Source organism: Crotalus tigris, unplaced genomic scaffold (assembly GCF_016545835.1).
Source record: "Crotalus tigris isolate CLP2741 ecotype Arizona unplaced genomic scaffold, ASM1654583v1 scf7180000018354.2857554, whole genome shotgun sequence".
NCBI classification, from domain to species: domain Eukaryota; kingdom Metazoa; phylum Chordata; class Lepidosauria; order Squamata; family Viperidae; genus Crotalus; species Crotalus tigris.
In genome coordinates this window covers 2,431,336-2,451,739 of record NW_024096961.1, presented here as the reverse complement: position 1 = coordinate 2,451,739, position 20,404 = coordinate 2,431,336, and the positions used below count along the sequence as shown (strand labels likewise).

The window sequence follows — 20,404 nt, the reverse complement described above, 5'->3', positions numbered from 1 at the left end:
TATTAAAAGGCATAAAGTTTCATGAATTTTGATATAAATAACTAAGCTGATGAAGTGAAATACTGAGTTTTAGAGTTTGGTAACACTTGTTGAAAAAAGCAAAAACAATTGCTGGCTGTCATCGTAAGTGCATTTTACAAATAGTATTTCACAAGGCCCTATTGTTTTGTTTAGCAAATGGACTGTCACAGAAATTGATGTTGATTAAGGAGAATACAGACTGGCTGGCCCAAGGTTAACAAAGTTTCCATACCTAAAAGAGTACTAAAATCTGGGTCTGCCCACTTCTAGGACCTTAGCCACTTATACTATGGTGGTTCTAAATCAGGGGTGTTCAAACTTGACCCTTTTATGACTTGTGGACTTCAAGTCCCAGAATTCCTCAGCCAACATGCCAGGCTTTCTGTTGATCAGAATTAGTCATGTCTTCTGAATTAGTACTGGTGAGTTTGGGCCAGTCACTTTCTCTTAACCCAATCAACCTCACAGGATTGTTGTGGGGAAAATAGGAGGAGGAAGGTATGTTGAATATGCTTATTGTCTTGAGTTATTTGTAAAAATAATAAAAGGTGGGATACAAGGTTTATGAAACTGGAATATAATTACAATAAACTTACTAAAATTCTGCTCAAGACAAAATGGTCTGATTAAAAATTGCAACTTGCACTGAACAGCTAGGCTCTTCGGTCTGGTATGTAATACTAGTGTAACCAAATGGTATCAGAGTGTATACACAGGTAATATCAGCTTTCTATCTTCATCCTTTATATCTGCAACTAAATTTGATAACCAAATAAAGATATAATGGGATAAGTCAACACATATCCCTACTGATTTTACAGTTTTCACTAAATCATTGTACGATTCCTTTGATTTTTGTTTCAGGTACTGTGTGAACCAAGTTAATGTGTGGTTTGTAAGCCATGCAGTAATTCCAACATTTTGACTTGTGGGCGCTAGAGGAAGCATGTTGTGGGCAATCAGGAAGCAGGGCCTGTCCATTCACAACATAGCTGGCATGATGGCTTGTGCAATCATAAAATAAAAAGTAAGGCCAAGATCCTGGCATACAAAATAGATTCTTAGGTATCCATTTTGCACCTAGGTACCTGCTGATGGGAGAGCATGATATATAAATTCAGCCAGTTTTGGATGGTTCAGCAAGTTCTGTTTAAGTAAACTATAGCTTAGCATGATGTTCAAATTCAATCACAACTTCCCAAATTATAAACGCTGTATGCTATTTGATATTATTCATATAGAAATGTAATAGGCAAAATGGAACATGCTGTCCTTACTCAGAAACAAATGTACTGTACTTATTTATATTCAGAGATAAGAAATATTACATTATTGAATGCAATAATACCATTGTATTCAACTGATTCCTATTAGTAAGTATGTATGTGGCTATAGCTGTGGTTTTTGCAACTAAAAAAAAAAAACACGTTGGGAGATAAACCAGAATACAGGCTTCTTGAGATAGTTTTAAGGTTTTATTGCTCCTTCCATGGCAGCTAATACTAACCATCATTGCTTGCACGAAATAATGGGCTATATGGACCATTAGCTTTTAAATGTAGCATTTCATAATATAGTCTATAAATTTTTCTAGATAAATTATTCTACTTTCTTTTCAAATCATTTTGAAAGGACCTGAAAAGAGAAGGGAAGAGTGGTATGTAAACATTGATATGAATCTTCCAAGAAACTTTATTTAAACAAAAAACATTTTCCTTTCATTGATCATTTTGGAAAGAAGCATTCCGCACGAAGCACAAAAGCAGTATTATCTTGCTAGAATGTGTATGTGTGGGATCCACAGCTACTGAATGCAGAAAGGTTATTCGACAGATTAGATTCCCAGTTACTTGTCCATCTTGCTGAGGGCCTCACTGACAATGTCCAGTTCATGCCGTAGCTCATTCACCACATGTGCAATACTTCGTGGATCTTTCAGGATGTGAACACTTTGGGTATATGGATTGTAATTCACTCCAAATGGGCGTTTGATTGTCTTTGCAAACTCTCTGTTCAGATGGGGGGGAAAGGAGAATTAATTGTCTACATGGTGGCACTTTCAGTTTAAACATTTAAGTAGATTAATAATTGTCCTGCCACTGTTTCTAATCTATTGAATGATTGCCATCAAAGAGTAAAAAAAACGTGGCAGTTGTGATAGGGTGGACCAGAAATAAAATAATGGCCTCCAGATGTTTTCAACCCCAACTAATAGATCCAGTGGCAAGGAGTTATGGGATTTATAGTCAACATTTTCCTACTCTATTGTGACCTATGCAGAAATAATGTCCCAGGAAAGAGACAAGAAAGGAGAGAAATAGTCCATAAATTTGTCCTAACTTGGAAAAAAAATAAACCCAGAGAAATAACTAAAAAAGGAAGATACTCCAGCACAGAGATGCCCCAAAATTAATTATCCCGGAAAAATGATATGAATGAGAAAGTTAAACGGATGCAGAAGCTGAGATCACACAGCAAAATAAGTCATAATTTTGTTTGCTTGCTTGACTTGTAGTTTTCCCTTTTGGTGAAGCCAGCTATCATATTTTATTCCATAAAGCACAGAAAAACTACAAATTACCTTTGTCTATGACCAATTTGCTGGAAAAAAGGAAAATAACAGTATCTAAAATATTTGACATTTTTTTCAGTGTGGCTGTGTTTGTCCTTGATAATACGAAATATAACAGAAAAGGCAAACCTCAAGGCAGCACTGCATTGTATTACAAGTAGCATTTACATTGTACTTTTGAGCATCAGGCCTTTTGGTAACCTAACACCAACCTAAATGGGAAAGGTGTTATTTTTTTCCCCAAGGTCAGGGAGTGAGACTAAATACATTCAGATGTCTTTCGCTCTGCCACGAAGGCAAACAAGGTCCAGGCAGAAGAAGAACATCGTGGCTTCAAAATCTAAGGGATTGGTTTGGACAAAACTCAGCAGCACTTTTTCGTGCGGCTGCTGATAAAAACAGGATCGCCAACATGATTGCCAACATCCGATAATGGATATGGCACAAGAAGAAGAAGAAGAAGTGGCAAACAGTAAATTACCTCATCTTTTCTTTTGCATCTTCAAAGCTTTCAGAAATAAAGTAAACTTCCTGGAAGGTAGTAATCATGCATTCTTGCTTGCAGGTGACACTAGGTTCAAAAGGCTTGACTTTGGCATTTCCGGAGAGCGCGTGCTGGTTATCAGAAATACCAAAATAGAAAAGATTGAAATGTGCATATTTTAGAGACATCCGTACTGAAGAATCTATTGAGATAGCTAGTAACCTAAAATTATAACATGACATTGTATTTGGACTTTAACTTTTAATGATTTTTGTTTGTTCTTACTTTATTTACAGTTACTTACTGTAATTCTTAAGAATCTGTTTTGTTCTATAAAGTGCACAACCTTCAAACTAAGAATCACCCTTGACCTCTGAGTCACCCAACTAGTAAGTGGTGCTAAGATGAAAACTAAAATTCACTTCAGTTATATGTAATTACAATTAAGTAGAGTTAATTCTACTGATAGTCATAATTCCTCCTTATCTGTCACATTCAAGATGATTCTTTGGTAACACATTTTGGGAATTTTTGTGGGTCACACTGAAATCTTTTGAGGGCTTCATGTTGCTCGGGGACTTTAGGTTGTATATTTCTGGACATGTTGAATGACATTGCTGGATACATTAGATTCTTGTTAACCCAAGTTTCCTTCTGCCAAACTTGCTTTAAATAAACAATATTTTATGGGGTAAAATATCATGCTAGAACATATAACATTGGAACCCATGAATGTTGTATTCAGTGATCTGTCAGATGCAAGAAATCAGGACCCCAAGGTCTGTTCAGATGAGTACAACTTATTCCATACTAGCTCATTACAAGAATCAGAACTACTAATGATCAAGGCAAACTAGTAGATAAGAGTCAATGGAATTCAAGGAGGGCTGGATTTAGAGCTGTTTTGGCCACAAAGGGACCCCAAACTGATGACACGCTTGACCTTCTCTCTCAGGCTCAGCATGGTCATCTCCAACATGATCCTTGGCTCTATTTCATGAGAGTTGTGGTCACAAAGAGTTGACACTAACTTGATAGCACATAATCAAACACCATATCATATCACTCACTGAGAAGATAACCAATGACAGATTTCCTTGAAGCTGTTTGGGGCATCAACAGCCATTCAAGTAAAAGTCTAAAGCAGAAGAACAATGAAGCCAAATGGAATAAATAAAAGTTCCACTTGAGTGTACAGTTGTAAAACTATTACACTAAATTACAGGCAGTATTTTTGAAGGTGATTTGGGGGCTTACCTTCAATTCGCTAATAGAAGAGAGCAAGCCAGCTCCATAGACTCTCAATTGCCCTTCTTGTTTGCATAAGCCAAATTCCACTGTGAAAAAGTAGCACTGAGAAGGAAGAAAGTGAAATGAGAAGAAGTAGCAGCTCTAACAGAGATGCACACAGTGAATAAAGCATAAACTCTGAGTGTTCATATGGTCTTGGTGGAAAGTAAAAGCCATTTTTCCAATGTTTCCAGATATATCAGCTGTGTCCATGCAACACACCATCTCATGGCTAACTGAACAATAGTAAACCCAAATTGTCTGGATTTACATAACTACCGGTAACTAAGCTGAATTCTAGTCAAGAACATTTTAGCCTAGTATGTGCTGTGGGCTCAGCCTTCAGTGACAATAATATCTCAATCAACATGGCCAAGATGGTTAGATGATCTCAGAGTTACAAAAATGTGAGAACCACTCTGAGAAATAGTAGCAGTGTACCACCGTAGGGTTAGGTTCCCTTGCATGAATGAAAAATAGAAGATCCCTTCAGAGTTTTTCCTATGGCAGATGGCTTATCTTCCTTAGCCAGACACAAAAGGAAAGCAACTCAACATTTTTTTTTCTAAAGTGCATAAAGTTTCTAGATTGCTGTCAACATTTTTGAAAATGCAGTACTCAGTTTGGAGAAAAAAAAATAGTGGAATTTCTATCATCCCAGAAGGCAAGTACTGCTGCCTTGTTTCCCAGTTCGTGTACTGTTATTAAAGGCATGGTACTATGGTAAGATGTTGAACAAGGATCAAGATGACCCAGGTTCAGGATCAAACTCGGCCACGCAAAGTTACCAAATGACTTGGGATCAGTCACTTTCTTTACAGTTCCATTTATTTCACAGTTTCATTGGGGGGAGTAGAATGGGATGAGTGACCCTTATGTATGCTATGTTGAGCTCCTGAAGGAACAGCAAAGTATCATTTCAGTACTATTTAAATTAAATAGTTAATTTAAAAGGCAGATTTATTTATATTCTCCAGCTCACGACATAGATTCCAGCAGGCTTCTGTTGTGGCAAATTTAAAGGAAATTGTCAGAAACAAATTTAGCTGAACTGCATTTGATAAATGTTTTTTTTTTCTTTTTGTAAGATGGAAAACAAAATTAGACATTATAAAAGCACTATTGAATGAACAAATCTACCTCTTTGGAAGGAGCCATTTTGTGGTTTTCATGAAAAGAAAAATATTTGGGCAGTTTATTAAGGTATTAGTCCTTTAAGCTTCACTGACAACCTCTCTTCCAAGGAGATGGGTGGCTTAATCCACAAGAACAGCTAGCTCCAGTATCAATACAGTAAACTGATCATTGCTCAATGGCAGGAATGCATAATATTGTCCTCCACCTGCACTGGGAAGGCTCACTGGGAAGGCAACCATCTCCCATCTTTTTCTGTTATGTAACAAAAATATTGTGCATTGATTTGTGCCACTTGAAGTGATTCTGTTCAAGTTGCCTGCTGAACTTCACTTTATTACAGGCAAACACCTCCAGTCAAATTGCCTATTGTTCATGGTAGTAGGAATGCTACCTCTCCTCTGTTTAATGATCACTGGTCACTCTCCCTTCCACAGTGTTTTTCCCCCCTTACATTCACAATGGAGCACTGAAAAGCTAGGTTTCCCCTCAACCTCAAATTTACTGATGAAAAGGTAAACCTTCCTTTGAAACAAAGAGGTAGAAAAGTTTTGCCATTTTCTCCCTATAGCCTAGGTGATAGGAATATACAAAACTGCAGTCTGTCTTTCTTTCTCTTTCTCTCTCTTTCCTTCCTTCCTCCCTCCTTCCCTCCCTCCCTTCCTTCCTTCCTTCCTTCCTTCCTTCCTTCCTTCCTTCCTTCCTTCCTTCCTTCTATAAAGAAAAAGGGGAACCCAACAATTAGGGACCAGGGCAGAACATCAGGATGTTCCTGTGGCCAAAGAGGAGAAAGGGAACGAAATCCAGAAAAGGATTTTCTAAGCCAGCTTCATTTTCAGTCTCTTTACAGAAAACAAGCAAAGGTATCCAGGGATAGCGGATTAGGGGCAAAAGGCCAAGATGGTGGAGTATCACCGCTTCAATGCATATATGCAATGGGTCAGGGCTTCAATCACAGGATTGTCTGCCATCTTAACTTTTTTCTCCTTTCTATCCCATCACAGTTACTCTTGAGCTAAAGCTTGCAGTCCAGAAAAGCTAGAGTTAAGCCTGCTGAAATCAGTGGTACTTTTAGAAGATTCATTTGATTGATTCACACTCAGTACATAAGCCAATCTGCCATGACCCTGGAATAAACACTCCAGTGAGCTGGAGGCAAATGACCAACTCTAGCCAAATAACCAGGATTGGCCATGTTCCAACTTTGTTCTGCTAAAAAGATACCCCCTTTTTAAATGTCTGAGATAGCTAAGAGGGATACATGAATAGAAACCCTGCCATACAAATGGAACACATTGCATTGGCAGGATTTTCTACTTACAGTGGCCAGCTTTTGAACAGCTTCATCTGAGGCTCCAAGTGATACCAATCCAATTTCCTGTGAGAACTGAGCAAAACTGGGCTCAGCCAGAAGAGGGACATGGCCCAAAAGTTCATGACAAGTATCCCTGAAAAACAGAGAAAACAAGGTGATACTACAACTTGCAATTGCAATATTTTGCAATTGCTGGATGTAAACCATCTCACATTAACATAGTTGGCTCAAAAACAGTAACTGTGAAAGGGACCTTGGAGTCCTACTATAGTGGATGACCACTTGACTATGAGCCAGCAGTGTGCAGCAGAGCCAAAAAAAGTGAATATAATCCTGGGTTGTATAAACAGAGGCATAGAATCAAAATCACACGAAGTATTAGTACTGCTTTATAAAACCCTAGTAAGACCACACCTGGAATACTGCAACCAATTTTGGTCACCATACTACAAAAAATATGTTGAGACTTGGAAAAAGTTCAGAGAAGAGCAACTAAAATGATCAAAGGCCTGGAGACTAAAACATATGAAGAGGGCTGCAGTACTTGGGTTTGGCTAGTCTAAAGAAAAGGAGAAACAGGGGTGACATGATAGCAGTATTCCAGTATTTGAGGGGATGCCACAAAGAAGAGGGGGTCAAATTATTCTCCAAAGCACCAGAGCGCAGGACAAGAAACAATGGTTGGAAACTGACCAAAGAGAGAAGCAACCTGGAATTAAGGAGAAACTTCCTAACTGTGAGGACAATTAACTAGTGGAACAGCTTGCCTTCAGAAATCGTGGGCACTCCATCACTGGAGAATTTTAAGAAAAGGCTAGAGACAGTCACTTGTCTGAAATGGTATAGGTTCTCTTGCTTAAGCAGGGGGCTGGACTAGAAGACCTCCAGGGTCCCTTCCAGCTCCTATTCTATTCTATTCTATTCTATTCTATTCTATTCTATTCTATTCTATTCTATTCTATTCTATTCTGCTCTACTCTACTCTATTCTACTCTACTGTACTCTATTCTACTCTACTCTACTCTACTCTACTCTATTTAGCATAATAATAGTTTGTCCAAAAAATTAACTTTCAATTTTGCTGTCTTCCCTCTCCCAAGACTATTCTAAAGAAAGAAATCTGTCCCAGCAGCAGATGTCTCAGCTAGACGTAATCCAGTACAAGGATTTGCAATATAATAATATTAAAAAATAATAATCTGTAGCACTGATTATTAGGTTCCAAACTGAATAGACTTGAAGAAGCTTATTATAATGTAGAAAGGTGGCCTTGAAGAAAATAGGGGACAACCATTAGTAAAGAGATTAATCCACAATAATCTTTTCTAGAATGGGGAAGAAACTCAAGATTGCACCACCTTGACTCTCTTTGGTATTACTTGCGGGGGGGGGGGAGAGAAATTCTGTCAGGCTTTCAAGATGCTAGTATTTTTTGCAGTGCCTATCTGCTGACCTGGTCTACCATTAAGGGCTGACATATAATCAGAATCAGTGTGTTACAATCCCCACTTACGGTTCTGGTGTATAAAGAGGATCTGAACTGTGCCGAACATACTGAGTGCAGTGAAATACTCTGAACGCTAAGCCTGCCAAGAAATCCCTGGGCGACAGGTATCCGGCAACGGGGCGGATGGTAAATCCAGTGCGTTCTGCAAAACCAAGGAGTAGTTCATAAGTGGCTTTTATATATTTCTCAATACAATCTTAAAAATTAACTTGACATCAAAATATCACAACAGGGGGGAATTGGTGATAGCAATCATCTATAACAGATTTAGTAAATAGGCCCAGTTGGGATTATAGGAATGTATGTCTCAGCAAGAAGCTGGAGAAGTTGAGGTGTGTCCAAAGCAAAAGCATTGTTAATAATATGATAAAACATCAAAGCATGGATATGCCACCTTGAGTTATTTTGACATTAGGCTATACAGAAATGTTACTATAAATAAATATCCAAAACCTCATATTTTGATAAAAAGTTAAAAACACCCTTTCCAAAACAGAAGGGGTCATTCACACAATATACTGCAGCAGAAAGTGGATGTCCCAGATTAGAACTGATACATTAAATAGCCTGTACACATACACTGTACACATCAAATAGTGCTCTCTATGGCAGGGGTCCTCAACCTTGGCAACTTTAAGACTCATGGACTTCAACTCCCAGAATTCTGGGAGTTGAAGTCCACAAGTCTTAAAGTTGCCAAGGTTGAGGACCCCTGCTCTATGGGATAGAATCCTCAAATAGACTTGTGCTGCAGTTATTTATCAACAGACAGGTTCATAACAAGACAGGACAGCCTTAATATATTTAGACTATTAACAATTTACTCTTAAAAGCAACTTGACAGGCAATGCCATTTGAATCTGGAGTGACACTGCATAGCAGTTACTGTCCTAATCATTGCCTTTTGGTTAATGAATTCCAGATGCTTTTCAGCATTCATCTTACCCAATGCACATGGCACATGGAACAACCTGCCTCCAGAAGCGGTGAATGCTCCAATACTGGAAGTTTTTAAGAAGAGACTGGACAGCCATTTGTCTGAAATGGTATAGGTATTTCCTGCCTGAGCAGGGAGTTGGACTAGATGACTTCCAAGGTCCCTTCCAACTTTAGTAGTAGTAGTAGTAGTAGTAGTAGTAATAGTAGTAGTAGTAGTAGTATCCTCTGGAGAACCTTTAACACCATTATTGTATGCAGGATTGCAAAGGTGCTTTGCTCAAGAGAAACATCCTCTTGATTCAGTTTCCAAAACAGTGGGTGATTCTCCTACTTCTGTGCTCTTCAAAACACCTATCTAGCACTCCCTGGTTTGGGTTGGGTTGGGTTGGGTTTTTTTTACAGGCACTGAGGAGGCTCCTAAGAGATATGAAGCACCTTATCAGGGTAAAAGGCTTCAACTTTACCTCAACCTCTTTACCTCAACAAAGAGCCTCATTGCCTCCTCAGTCAAGGTAAATGCAAGCCATCAAACAGAAACCTACTGTAATCTAGACACAGCATGAAGAACTGTTGCCAAAGCAGACCAACAGATTACTTTCCAAATAAATGTGGTCCTTAGTGGAGAAAGAGCTTGCTGCACTGTTTCTGTAATGGAACCTCTGCTTCAGCAAGAGCTCAGCACTGAACAGGCGTCTGACCCTTACCTTTAAGAAAAAGGGACACATCTTCTAACTGAGGTATGTTATCTTCTCGATACCCACAGTACTTTGAAAGCAAAGGCAGATTTTTCAGATATTCTCTGCACGCGTGGGTTGGATACAGTTTATTGAGTTCCCGAAATACAGTACCCCAAGTCTTGATTTCCTCCTCTGTGAATTTGACTTTGGGAATTGGATCACCACTGCAGAAAGAATTTTAAAAAATAATGTACAGTTCATTAACATTTGTTGAATATGAAAAACAACGGGTATTTTGCATAATGGCATCTTTTCTATTATTCTGCAAACTGGCCATTGGTTGCAAATCAGTTTGAGCCAACTGGAAAACGGAAGCTGAGCTTTTACAAATCTGGTATATATTACTGCAGCTGGACATTGAGTTACATTCAAAGAGGAAAGGGGGACCAGGGATTGTATAAGCACCTGTTCCAGTTGCTTTCAGCTAAATGTGTCCTTAAAAAGCTGATATAAATGTTCCCATGTGCTCTGTAGCACCTTCTTCAATCTCATAGAATGCAATCCTGCTTTATCAACTAGCAAATTCAGAAAATGAATCAAGACTTATCCAGAAGCATTAAAACATTCAGTGAAGGCTAAGAAGAGTTTTAAATACACAATTTGATGTTAGATATTTTTTACTAGCATAAGTGTTTTTGTAAAGTTTTTCCTCAGGTTGTGTTTTGTAATGTAAAGTTATAAACATAAACAATTACATATTTTCCCCTTATGAACTTTTTTCAATTTCCCCCCTTTTTCAAGTTTAACTTTTATTTTCCCCATGAAAATAAAATCACTTTGGTGAGATCTAGAAGCCTAACTAATTAACTTTAGAGGGCCCCTTAATTTTACTTTGTTCAAATCTAGTGTGGATTTTGGAAAATCAAGGAAAGCTGAAAACTTTCTGTTTTGTGGAATGTCCTTTCAGTAGATATTTCTAAATGTCTTTATCTGTCAGTTGTTTTAATAGCAGTAGAAGCAATAGCATTTATTACACACTGATACATACTGTTTGTAATTCATAGCCAAGTCAGCAAAATACTTCCGTCTCTTGCGATAAACATTGTCTTTGAAACCCTAGTGCAAAGGCAAATAATAATATCCTCGTTATTAAGATTAAAATGGCTTTGTTCTATTAATCAGCTGGACAGGAGCCAGAGAAAGAACATTTGGGAACATTTTATGAGGTAAATATAGGCAAACCAGAAACCTATTATCTTTCTCTTTTTTATATACTTATTTACCTCAGTCTTCAATCTGGTACCTTCTAAATATATGACACTACAATTCCCTCCCATAGCTACTCAGCCTTTGATCATGCTGCCTGGATATGATGGGACTTGTAGTCCTATACATCTAGAGAGCATCAGAGTGGGGAAGACTGATTTACATACATTCCTGCAATTAATAGCAGGACAAGCTGTCCAATACAATATTATATAGACCTCATATCCCAACATACTGCATACACATCACTTGAAATAAATAAATAGTAACTGCCAAGAGAAAACAACTGGGCCAATAATGTGGACCATGCCCCAAAGTCCACCAGAGCCACCAACTTCAGCCATGAGTGGTACAATTTCTGGCATTTATCTCTCAATTCAACATCTTTCTTCTTCTTTTGAGGCATTTCAACCATCACCAAGCAAGCATTGTTTAGAACTTGCAAGCGCACATTTGAGGAAACGGAAGCACACGAAACTTTTTGCATGGCATCAAAAAGATAAAAATGTATGACTCTTCTCCCCCCACCCACCCACCCACCCATTTTCCTTGAATCTCACACAGCTTCAGAGTTCCCAGCTTTATCTAAATTCTACATATTTTAGCATGTTTAATATGTAAAACAAAATTTGAAAATGGAATGGAAATCAGAAAAAAAAATTATTCAAGCTTGGGAGTTAGATTTCCAATGATTCAAGCACCTTTTCTTCAGAAAAGAACCAAAATACATGTAGGCAAAGGCCATTACTCACTGGATGGTCCGCATCTAGATCTGATCCATACATCAGAACGCGGTTTGCACATTTATCCAAATCTGAGATCTTCTTAGGGAACCAGGGTATATTTTCCATGTCTAGGGAATGGAGAAAATACACGGTTATTAATAAAAATTAGGCTGGTTGGGAAAAGGAAACTAGCCTCATGACAGTTCAAAGTGAAATCTAGCTGTTAAGAAGTAAATGGCAAAAGTGAAGACAACTACTTCTTATCATATATATGCACAGCACTTAGTGCTTCCTGCTGTGGTACTTACAATGAAACAGGATAGCTATATTAAAAATAAGGGGAGATGCTTGCATTGAATTAACATCAAAACTACAGTACTCACCAAAGTCAAACATGGGCATATGCAAAAAGACACCAATATTAAAATGCTCTTGAAAATTTTTTGAAATGGAATGGAAGGCAGAAATGCTTAAAATAAAAATATATCTATTCCAGAGTTAACAAAATAAATATTTACTAACAAAATTGCTAGTCAAGAATTGTCCTTCATTGTCCCAGAAGGCCGAACTCTGAATAATGAGTTCAAGTTTCAGAAAAGCTTACTTTTATTGAATTTATTTATTATTTATCAGTGAAAGCTTAAAACAGAGAGACAAAATCAACTGCATTTTTAAATTTCGTTCAGTAAGCCTTGGAATAGCATGATATCTTTATAATACATGTGCAATTTTAATAAATCACTTTCTTCTTTTCCTCCTCCTTACCATCTTCCTGTAGGTTGTTGATTGGGTTGACCGTCACAAAATTCACATGGGATTTCAGGAGACGGAAGACTTCATCTAGCTGTTCCCTGTTGCTATCACAGTCAATAAAGATCTCAAATTCTGAATTTCGCCTTCTGGATTTTCGAGATTCAATGTGCACCAAATTCACGTGTTTTTCCTGAACAACAAGACCATTGTAGTTAGATCATGAATAGCATCTAGGGTATATAGTCTTTCTTTAACATTCATTTAGTCAAACTTTACACCAATAGATTTATTATTTGAATTAATTCATAATGAATTTCAATTTATAGTAAATACTATTTATATTAAATATACTCATGTTCGGCCTCCTATTCCTCATACTTCATATGTAATTTTTTTAAAAAATAATTCTCACTATATGACTAAGTCATAACAAGTACATCCTTGCACCCTATCTATCTCCTTTCTTCTCCTCTTCAGCACAATCAAACCCAGAAAGAAAAATACCACTTCTATTTTTTGGGAAAAGCTGTGATACAACCTAGATTCAGTCTGCTTGAATTTACTAATTATATATCTTTAAAAAGTCATTGCTTTATGTTTGGACTATGCAACAAGGAGCTGTGATTTATTTCCAATTAGAAGAATAAACATCCAGTCTATTCCATGTAGAAGTAAAATGGCGAAAAAGGTAGTAACTCACGTACAAGAAAATAGTTTTACAACTGATCTGTACAAAATACAAAATTTTAGTTTTATATAGCCACAGGCAGTGGTGAGATGGGGGGAGGGCAGGTGTCAAACCAGTCCAGGTGTCAAACCAGTCCAATGAAAGAAGTATTGTGCTATCCTGATGCAAGTTGTGCCTCTGTGTACCTATTTAATGACATCACTTTATGGCACTATGCTGCGTTTATTATTTTAACAAGAGCAGAAGTCTGTGGACATCCATGTTTACAGTGGATCAGTTTTCCATTTTACACTGGCAGATTCTGCTCCATTGAAAATTATAGTAGAAAATGCAGGAAACTGAACTGTGACCAAAAAAAAAACAAAAAAACCCACCCTAGGATCATTTCCGTAAAAGTTAATTCCCTGTTTTCCATCCTTGAGTCAGGTTTGGATTATAATATCTTTTTTTGTGTTCTACATCAGAGGATTTCAGAATGTTTTGTGTGATCATCTGGTGGTGTGAAACATTATATAAGGAGACTATGGAATCTTTTGGTAAAGTTGTTATGCTGTACCATTTTTCCAATAAGATTGAAATAAACACGGTTTTTATTCTACTTTCCATTGCTCAAATTTTTAGGAAATTCTTGTGAATTAGCCCTTTAAATAAGACTCTGGTATCTCATTCATCGTTAAGCAGGCTGTTTATGATATGGAATGGTACTAAACCAGCTGGAATATTTAAGGGACAAAGCAAAATGGAGAGTGCATTATGGCATTCTCAAAGTTGTTCTGATCTACTGGAAATGCCTACACAATATATTTACTCATTCAACTATAGATTAGAGAAACAGCTTACCTGAAAGAGTTTTAGAGCTTTGACAAGTCCTCCAACTTCATTCTTTAATGAGAAAATAATAGCAGCTCTACTCCGTTCTGATGAATTAGCCTCATTCTCTTTATTGTCTTCATTTGTAATATAGTTTGGTTTGAAGATCTAAAATAAAATTTTGTAGCCATCAGTGTTAAGTAAGTCAGGTCTATTTTTTTATTACTTAAAGTGACATCAAATTTGGGCAAATTTCAAGGAAAGGTATTTCTCATTGTTTGAATCCAATGATAGCTGTCAATTTTTTTTTAAGATGGAAAGTAGTCCAATGGCCATAATTCTTGTAGCCATGTTTTTTTCTTTTCAATAAATCTTGCTAAGGTTTAGGGCTGAGAATTTTTCTTAGAAAAGAATTACTTTTGGTTTAGACAGATCTCAAAGGGCCTCACAATTTATAAATTGTCTCTCTGAATTTCCTTGGAGCATGCCTCATTCTATTAAGGATAGTTATGATCGTGGCTTTGTCCCTGCTTTTGAACTGACAGTATTTTGAAGTAATCCCACAGATACACCAAAGCAATAACAGATGCACTTGCTTCAAGGAACATCATAGCTGTCTATAGTAAAATTTTAAAAGTTTTAAACAATTTTAAAAGTTTTGCACTTTTTGTTTAATATTTAAAACCAATTATACATAATTCTGTTTTTGGAATTTTTTAAAAAAAATTGAATATGCAAAACATAACACAGTTAGATGCACTTAAGCTAGATTTCAGTAAGCATAAATTCACATATGGTTCTGCAGGATTAAAACTTCCTGAGGTAACTTTAGCTGATCTCAGAAAACCCAAGCTGGATTGGATCTGGTTAATTATTTTGAAGACCCCCCCTCAGGAAATCTAAAGCTATAGGCTAAACTGGGAAGTCAAAAGAATAAATCAGAGAAGATGGCAACAGCAAACCACTTTCATAGTGTGTTGCTGAGAAAATTCCATAGATGTGTTTATGTGGACACTAGAAACATAGCTCTCTTAAGGAAATTTTATTTTTACGTCAATAATTTTGAAAGATAAACTAGCAAACAAGACCCATTGAAGCCTCCAGCAATTATTAAAGACTGTCATTGTGAGAAGAGAGACACCACCCAGAAGTACATAAGTGTGATGGGCAGTGTAGAAATTTGATCAATAAAATAAATAAATAGATGAAAAAGTCCACTCTTGTCAGCATAAATCTATTAATCTTTCTTTGAGTTTAGTTTTGCTTCCTGGTGCAATGCAAGGTCCCTTTGGTAAAGGTGTTCCTTCTCACTCTAATTCAATTATTTGAATTACTTTCCACATATTTAGATCACTTTTCTAAAAACAAAAAAACAAAAAAAAATTACAAGGCAATTGTGATGGAAAGCTAAATGTAAATATTATTAACTTATAGGATAAGATAATGGTAATGGTTGTCTAATCTTTTCCCTAATTCAAGCCAAATATTTCTGTTTGTTTAAAACCAGCTGTCCATATATAACTTTTAATTCCAAATGATTAAAAATGCACAATCTCTTGCCAAAATACCCTAAACCACACAATAACTTGAATAATGTTAATTCTCTGCAGTGCTTGTTGAAGAAACCTCTACAGCTTGAAATAAAATGCCTGAAGAAAGTATAGACCAGTGGTGGTGAACCTATGGCACGGGTGCCTTCAGTTGGGTTTTATAAAACCTTTTCACTTTAGGCCTCTGCCACCATGTGCAAAAAAAAAAAAAAAGTTCAATCAGTCAATTTCAACTTCTTGCGGGGGAAATAAAAAATCTTGCAAAGTTGGAATTGATTGATTGAACTTTTTAGTCCCACCCAGTCTGCCATTACTATCGCAGCCACGCCCACCCAATGGGCCACGCCCAGCCAATTGGCAACACCCACCCGGCACTCGACGATGCATGAGTGGGTTTTGGGTTGCAGTTTGGGCACTCGGTCTCTAAAAGGTTCGCCATCACTGGTGTAGACCATTCCTAAGAAAATGAAATTTCTCCAGAGAATCTCCTGTACTCTCATTAACTATTAAGATTTTGCTTATCAAAATGACTTCAAACTATACCTTCAACGAATTTATTTCATTTTCTGATTGATGAGACTGTTAGGGATGATTTTGGTTGTTTTGTTATGCACTCTGATTTATATATTTTTTAACTTCATGAATGCCAATTTTTAAGGTTTTTCTACCTTGCACTCTTCTAAATATTATATATGGAAGCAGGAAGGGGAGGATCTAACTAGAAAAAAAAACACCCTAGCAATCTAAGCCACTTTAAAAATCAACAAAACCTTTGACTTTGTAAATTAAGCTCTTTAATATTTTGCCTCCAATATCAGTATTGATTTTCTATTCACCTGTTTTATACACAACTCTTTTAATTGCTGTTCTGTAAAAGCAACCAGTTTGATGCAAAACGGTTTATAAAATCTAGTACCAAAGAAAGCAAATTAAGTTCTCACAAGAAAATCTTCAAATATCATCACCATCAATTCCCAGCAACATATTTGCTAAAAAAGAAAGAGTTGGAATTTTTTCTAATAGTTCCTCCAGCTTGAGAGTTGTGCCTTCAGTAGAAATTCCGTTATTTTTCAGTCACTATGACCAATAACCATGACACCTGAGGGAAGATCCAAGTTATGTGAGGTTCATTTGGATAGCACACCAACTGGGGAGGCTGAGTGACACATTCAAGGCCAGGGGGAAGCCCAGAAGAGATTTCCTTATGCACAAGTCAAAGCTTCCTGGCAGTGGTTCTCAACCTGTGAGTCGGGACCCCATTTGGGGTCGAACAACCATTTCACGGGGGTCGCCAAACAACACAGTCTGCCATTTTTCCCCCCTTTTCCTTAGCTGTGCTACTCCCTTTTATTCTATTGGCTTTTGAAAGCCAGTAGAATAGACTCTCTTGAATAGAGTCTAATTCTATTGGCTTTCAAAAGCCAATAGGAATTGTCCAGGCTATCTCTGCCCTGCTGAGCCCACCAAAAGTCCCATTCTGCAAACGGTGATGCACCAGTTGAGTAGTCCTCGACTTACGACCAGTTGAGTAGTCCTCTACTTACAACCAGTTGGGGGTCACGGCATTAAAAAGGTTGAGAACCACTGCTGTATGGTATCTTCACTCTCTTTATTCTCTGTCATCGGCCCTTTAGCACTAAGGCACTTCTATCTATGTCCCTCCATTCCTTGCTTTCTGTCATATCATCTGTTTCCTAATTCTTTCATAATCCCAAGGAAAGATACAGTTCCAAAGTTGCTAGAAGCATTTTGTTACTTGATTATGAATGCAGAAAAAAAGATAATGAATGCAATATATGAATTTATTTGTCTGAAGAATTGTTATCTCACTTGTCAACCACAAAGCCTCCATCACAGATTATAAGAGAGTGCATTCTCTCAAACTTATCACCTAAATAATTCATCTCAATAGAAAGAGAAATTGGGGGAGAGGAAGGAAAATGTAGTAACTAGTTTTTAGTTGCTGAATTTTTAGGCATGGAAAACTGACAATTTTTTTACTGACTGACTTATTAAATTTTATAATTTTTCTACACCACTGGAAAAAAAATATTTTGTGGCTGGCCATTCCTTTATATAAATCTCTGTGTTACGCTGAGCTTTTCAGTTTCTCTGAATTCACGGCATTTTTCAAATAGAGGTGCCTATCAAGTATTACCAGCCATATACACTTATTGTGAGAAAACTATAATCTCTGGAAGCTTTTGCCCAGTTCTACCAGTGCTACACTGTAATTCTTCAACTTTGTTACTTAGAAATGCAGGTCATAGAGCAGTGTTTCTTAACATTTACAACTTTACAATGGATGGACTTCAGCTTCCAGAATTCCCCAGCCAGCCATGCTTTATTCCATTTACTTTTTACTTTAATTAAGCTCAATACTGGCATTATATGTTCTATGTGTGAGTTTCAAAGGATGCTTAGAATAAGTTTTAATCGTAGCTAAAAAAAAATTTCCGTGTTTTTTTAGAGTGTACATCTTTAAATCACAAAAGTAGAAAAAAATAAGACATACGATAAATCAGGAATTGAAGTTCCATGGGCTAAAGCTAGCTCACAAGGAAAATGCTGTAGTAGTGAACCTTGATGCATTATACCATTTAGAAAAAGGCACCACTGTAGATAGAAAGCTCTAGGAATTGAAATCTTGACTACCAAAAATGCAGCCTTCATTTTCCAAGCTGGACCTTATTATTACCACTTGCTGACAGTTAATATGCATTGATGCTCATATTTGATAGACAGAAAAGAGGTAGGTAAACCAATCTAGAAGGTCTTGGGTTAGTTAAATAGTATATGCTATTTAGCATTTAGTATCAATAAAATATGAAGAAAAGTAGCAGAAATGTGTACTGCCAGAAAAAGAGAAAAGTGCCAAATATGTAGCCAAGGAATATATGGAATCTAAATTAAAAGACTACACTCAGCAGTCTTTTTTTAAACAGTCTACTACAACATGAGCATGTTCATGAATCACTATGCAAAGAACTTTTTCTGATTTACTGGACTGCTATAAACAAACGATACAAGAGGACAAACACAAATGCACTTTTTGATCTTAATGCATAGAATGGCTACCGCAACATAGAGCAAAGAACACCAAGTGGATAGCCTACTTTTCTGTTTGGCTGTTGGCTTCTGGGTGGCCACTTCAAAAAAAGCACTGGGTTAAATAGCCTGTTGGCAGTATCCAATGTACTTGTTCCTATAGACCAGTGTTTCTCAACCTTGACAATTTTAAGGCATGTGGACTTCAACTCCCCGAATTCCACAGCCAGTCAACCTTGACAATTTTAAGGCATGTGGACTTCAACTCCCAGAATTCCACAGCCAGCAATGCTGGCTGTGGAATTCTGGGAGTTGAAGTCCACATGCCTTAAAATTGTCAAGGTTGAGAAACACTGCTATAGACAATCAACTTCAGCAGGAGTTTCTGCAAAGAACCCACTCTGGTGCCGAGGCACCCTGCTCTTCCATAATAAATATAGACAGATACAGAACTTAAGCCCCACCCCCCCAAAAAAAGCTCACTTAATCCAAATGCATTTCTCTTTTGAAGCCCAGATGCAGAAAATGCACCACGCAACAGCATCAGCAGGTGTGCAAAACATTCCGGGGAACAGTGGGAAATAGGAAACGTTCACTTACGAAGGGAGTATGGAATTCTTTAAACTGTGGCATTCCAAAGCACCTCTAAGGTTGGTGTTTTGTTTTTTGTTTTGTTTTGTTCCAGCAACCCCTTATTTGGAAAAGGGGGAAGAAAAGGAAGAAAAGAACCCGAGAAAGACAAGTACCCCAAGGAAGTCCAAGAAGACCAAAGCACCAGAAAGAAGGAAAAGAAGTGGAAAGCCTCTTCCCAAATGGAGAAGAAGGACCTACCCCATTCAGAACCGGCGGAGATAAAAGATTGCTGAGCTGATTCTCGTCCAAGTTGGAGCTCACGGAGTCGAAGGAGTGACCTCTCCGGGGCAGCTCGATTCTGTTGGAGTACATGGCGAAGGGAGAGCAAACCTCACTCGACGGTAAGAGGAACCGCTGGCCGCGCCGTCCGCCTGACCGCTTCTGCTGCTTCGCTCGCTGCTGCTGGGCTACTTATGGGCAGGGGGAAAGGCGGAGGGGGCCCCCGGGGCAAGGCTCCAAGCTCTCGCCGAGCGACCCGGCGCAGGGCGGGGGCGAGGCGAGAGCGACGCCCCTCTCCATCTTCACGTGAATGGAAAGGAGGCATTCGCAAGAGAAGAGCGGTCCTCCCAGGGCTGCAGTCCTGGCGCTGAACACCTTGCCCGAAGATGTCCGCACGGAGGTCTGCCTGCCCAGGACCAAGGCCACGGTTGTTGCCCTCGATCTCTCGTTCCTATCCAAGACCGTGTGATGAGCTCCCTTCTGGAACTTTTTGAACTTCTTGAATTGCCATTTTTGTTCCTTTCTGCCTTGTTGGGGTTCAAACGCTGAGCAAGTAGGGGTCAGGCAGACATTCCATTGGTGTGACTTCTTACTTGCAGTAGCAACTGATCTGCAGAGGAATTCTGCCTTAACAAGGGGGAAACATACACTCAACGCCCCCTCCCCATTTGTTCTGTCATGAATTGTGAACAAGCTTGGTATGGGGGTTAAATGTTGGACTAGGAGCAAGGAGGCCCACATTCCAGACTAGAGAACACCAAAGTCCTCAGCGG

At 38.0% G+C, this 20,404-nt stretch overlaps 1 protein-coding gene across 1 annotated transcript; it reads right to left on the bottom strand.

Annotated features, from left to right (window-relative positions):
* Positions 1 to 1,483: 1,483 nt before the first annotated feature.
* On the bottom strand, positions 1,484 to 20,079 carry TPH1 (tryptophan hydroxylase 1). Its single transcript, XM_039350804.1, has 11 exons — positions 19,611 to 20,079; positions 14,212 to 14,349; positions 12,696 to 12,873; positions 11,958 to 12,058; positions 10,988 to 11,055; positions 9,967 to 10,163; positions 8,330 to 8,465; positions 6,823 to 6,949; positions 4,335 to 4,430; positions 3,075 to 3,208; positions 1,484 to 2,030 (listed from the first exon to the last, which is right to left on the bottom strand). Exons 1-11 carry the CDS (start codon positions 19,722 to 19,724, stop codon positions 1,868 to 1,870), a joined length of 1,452 nt encoding a protein of 483 aa, XP_039206738.1. The 5' UTR covers positions 19,725 to 20,079; the 3' UTR covers positions 1,484 to 1,867.
* Between the last annotated feature and the right edge of the window lie 325 nt (positions 20,080 to 20,404).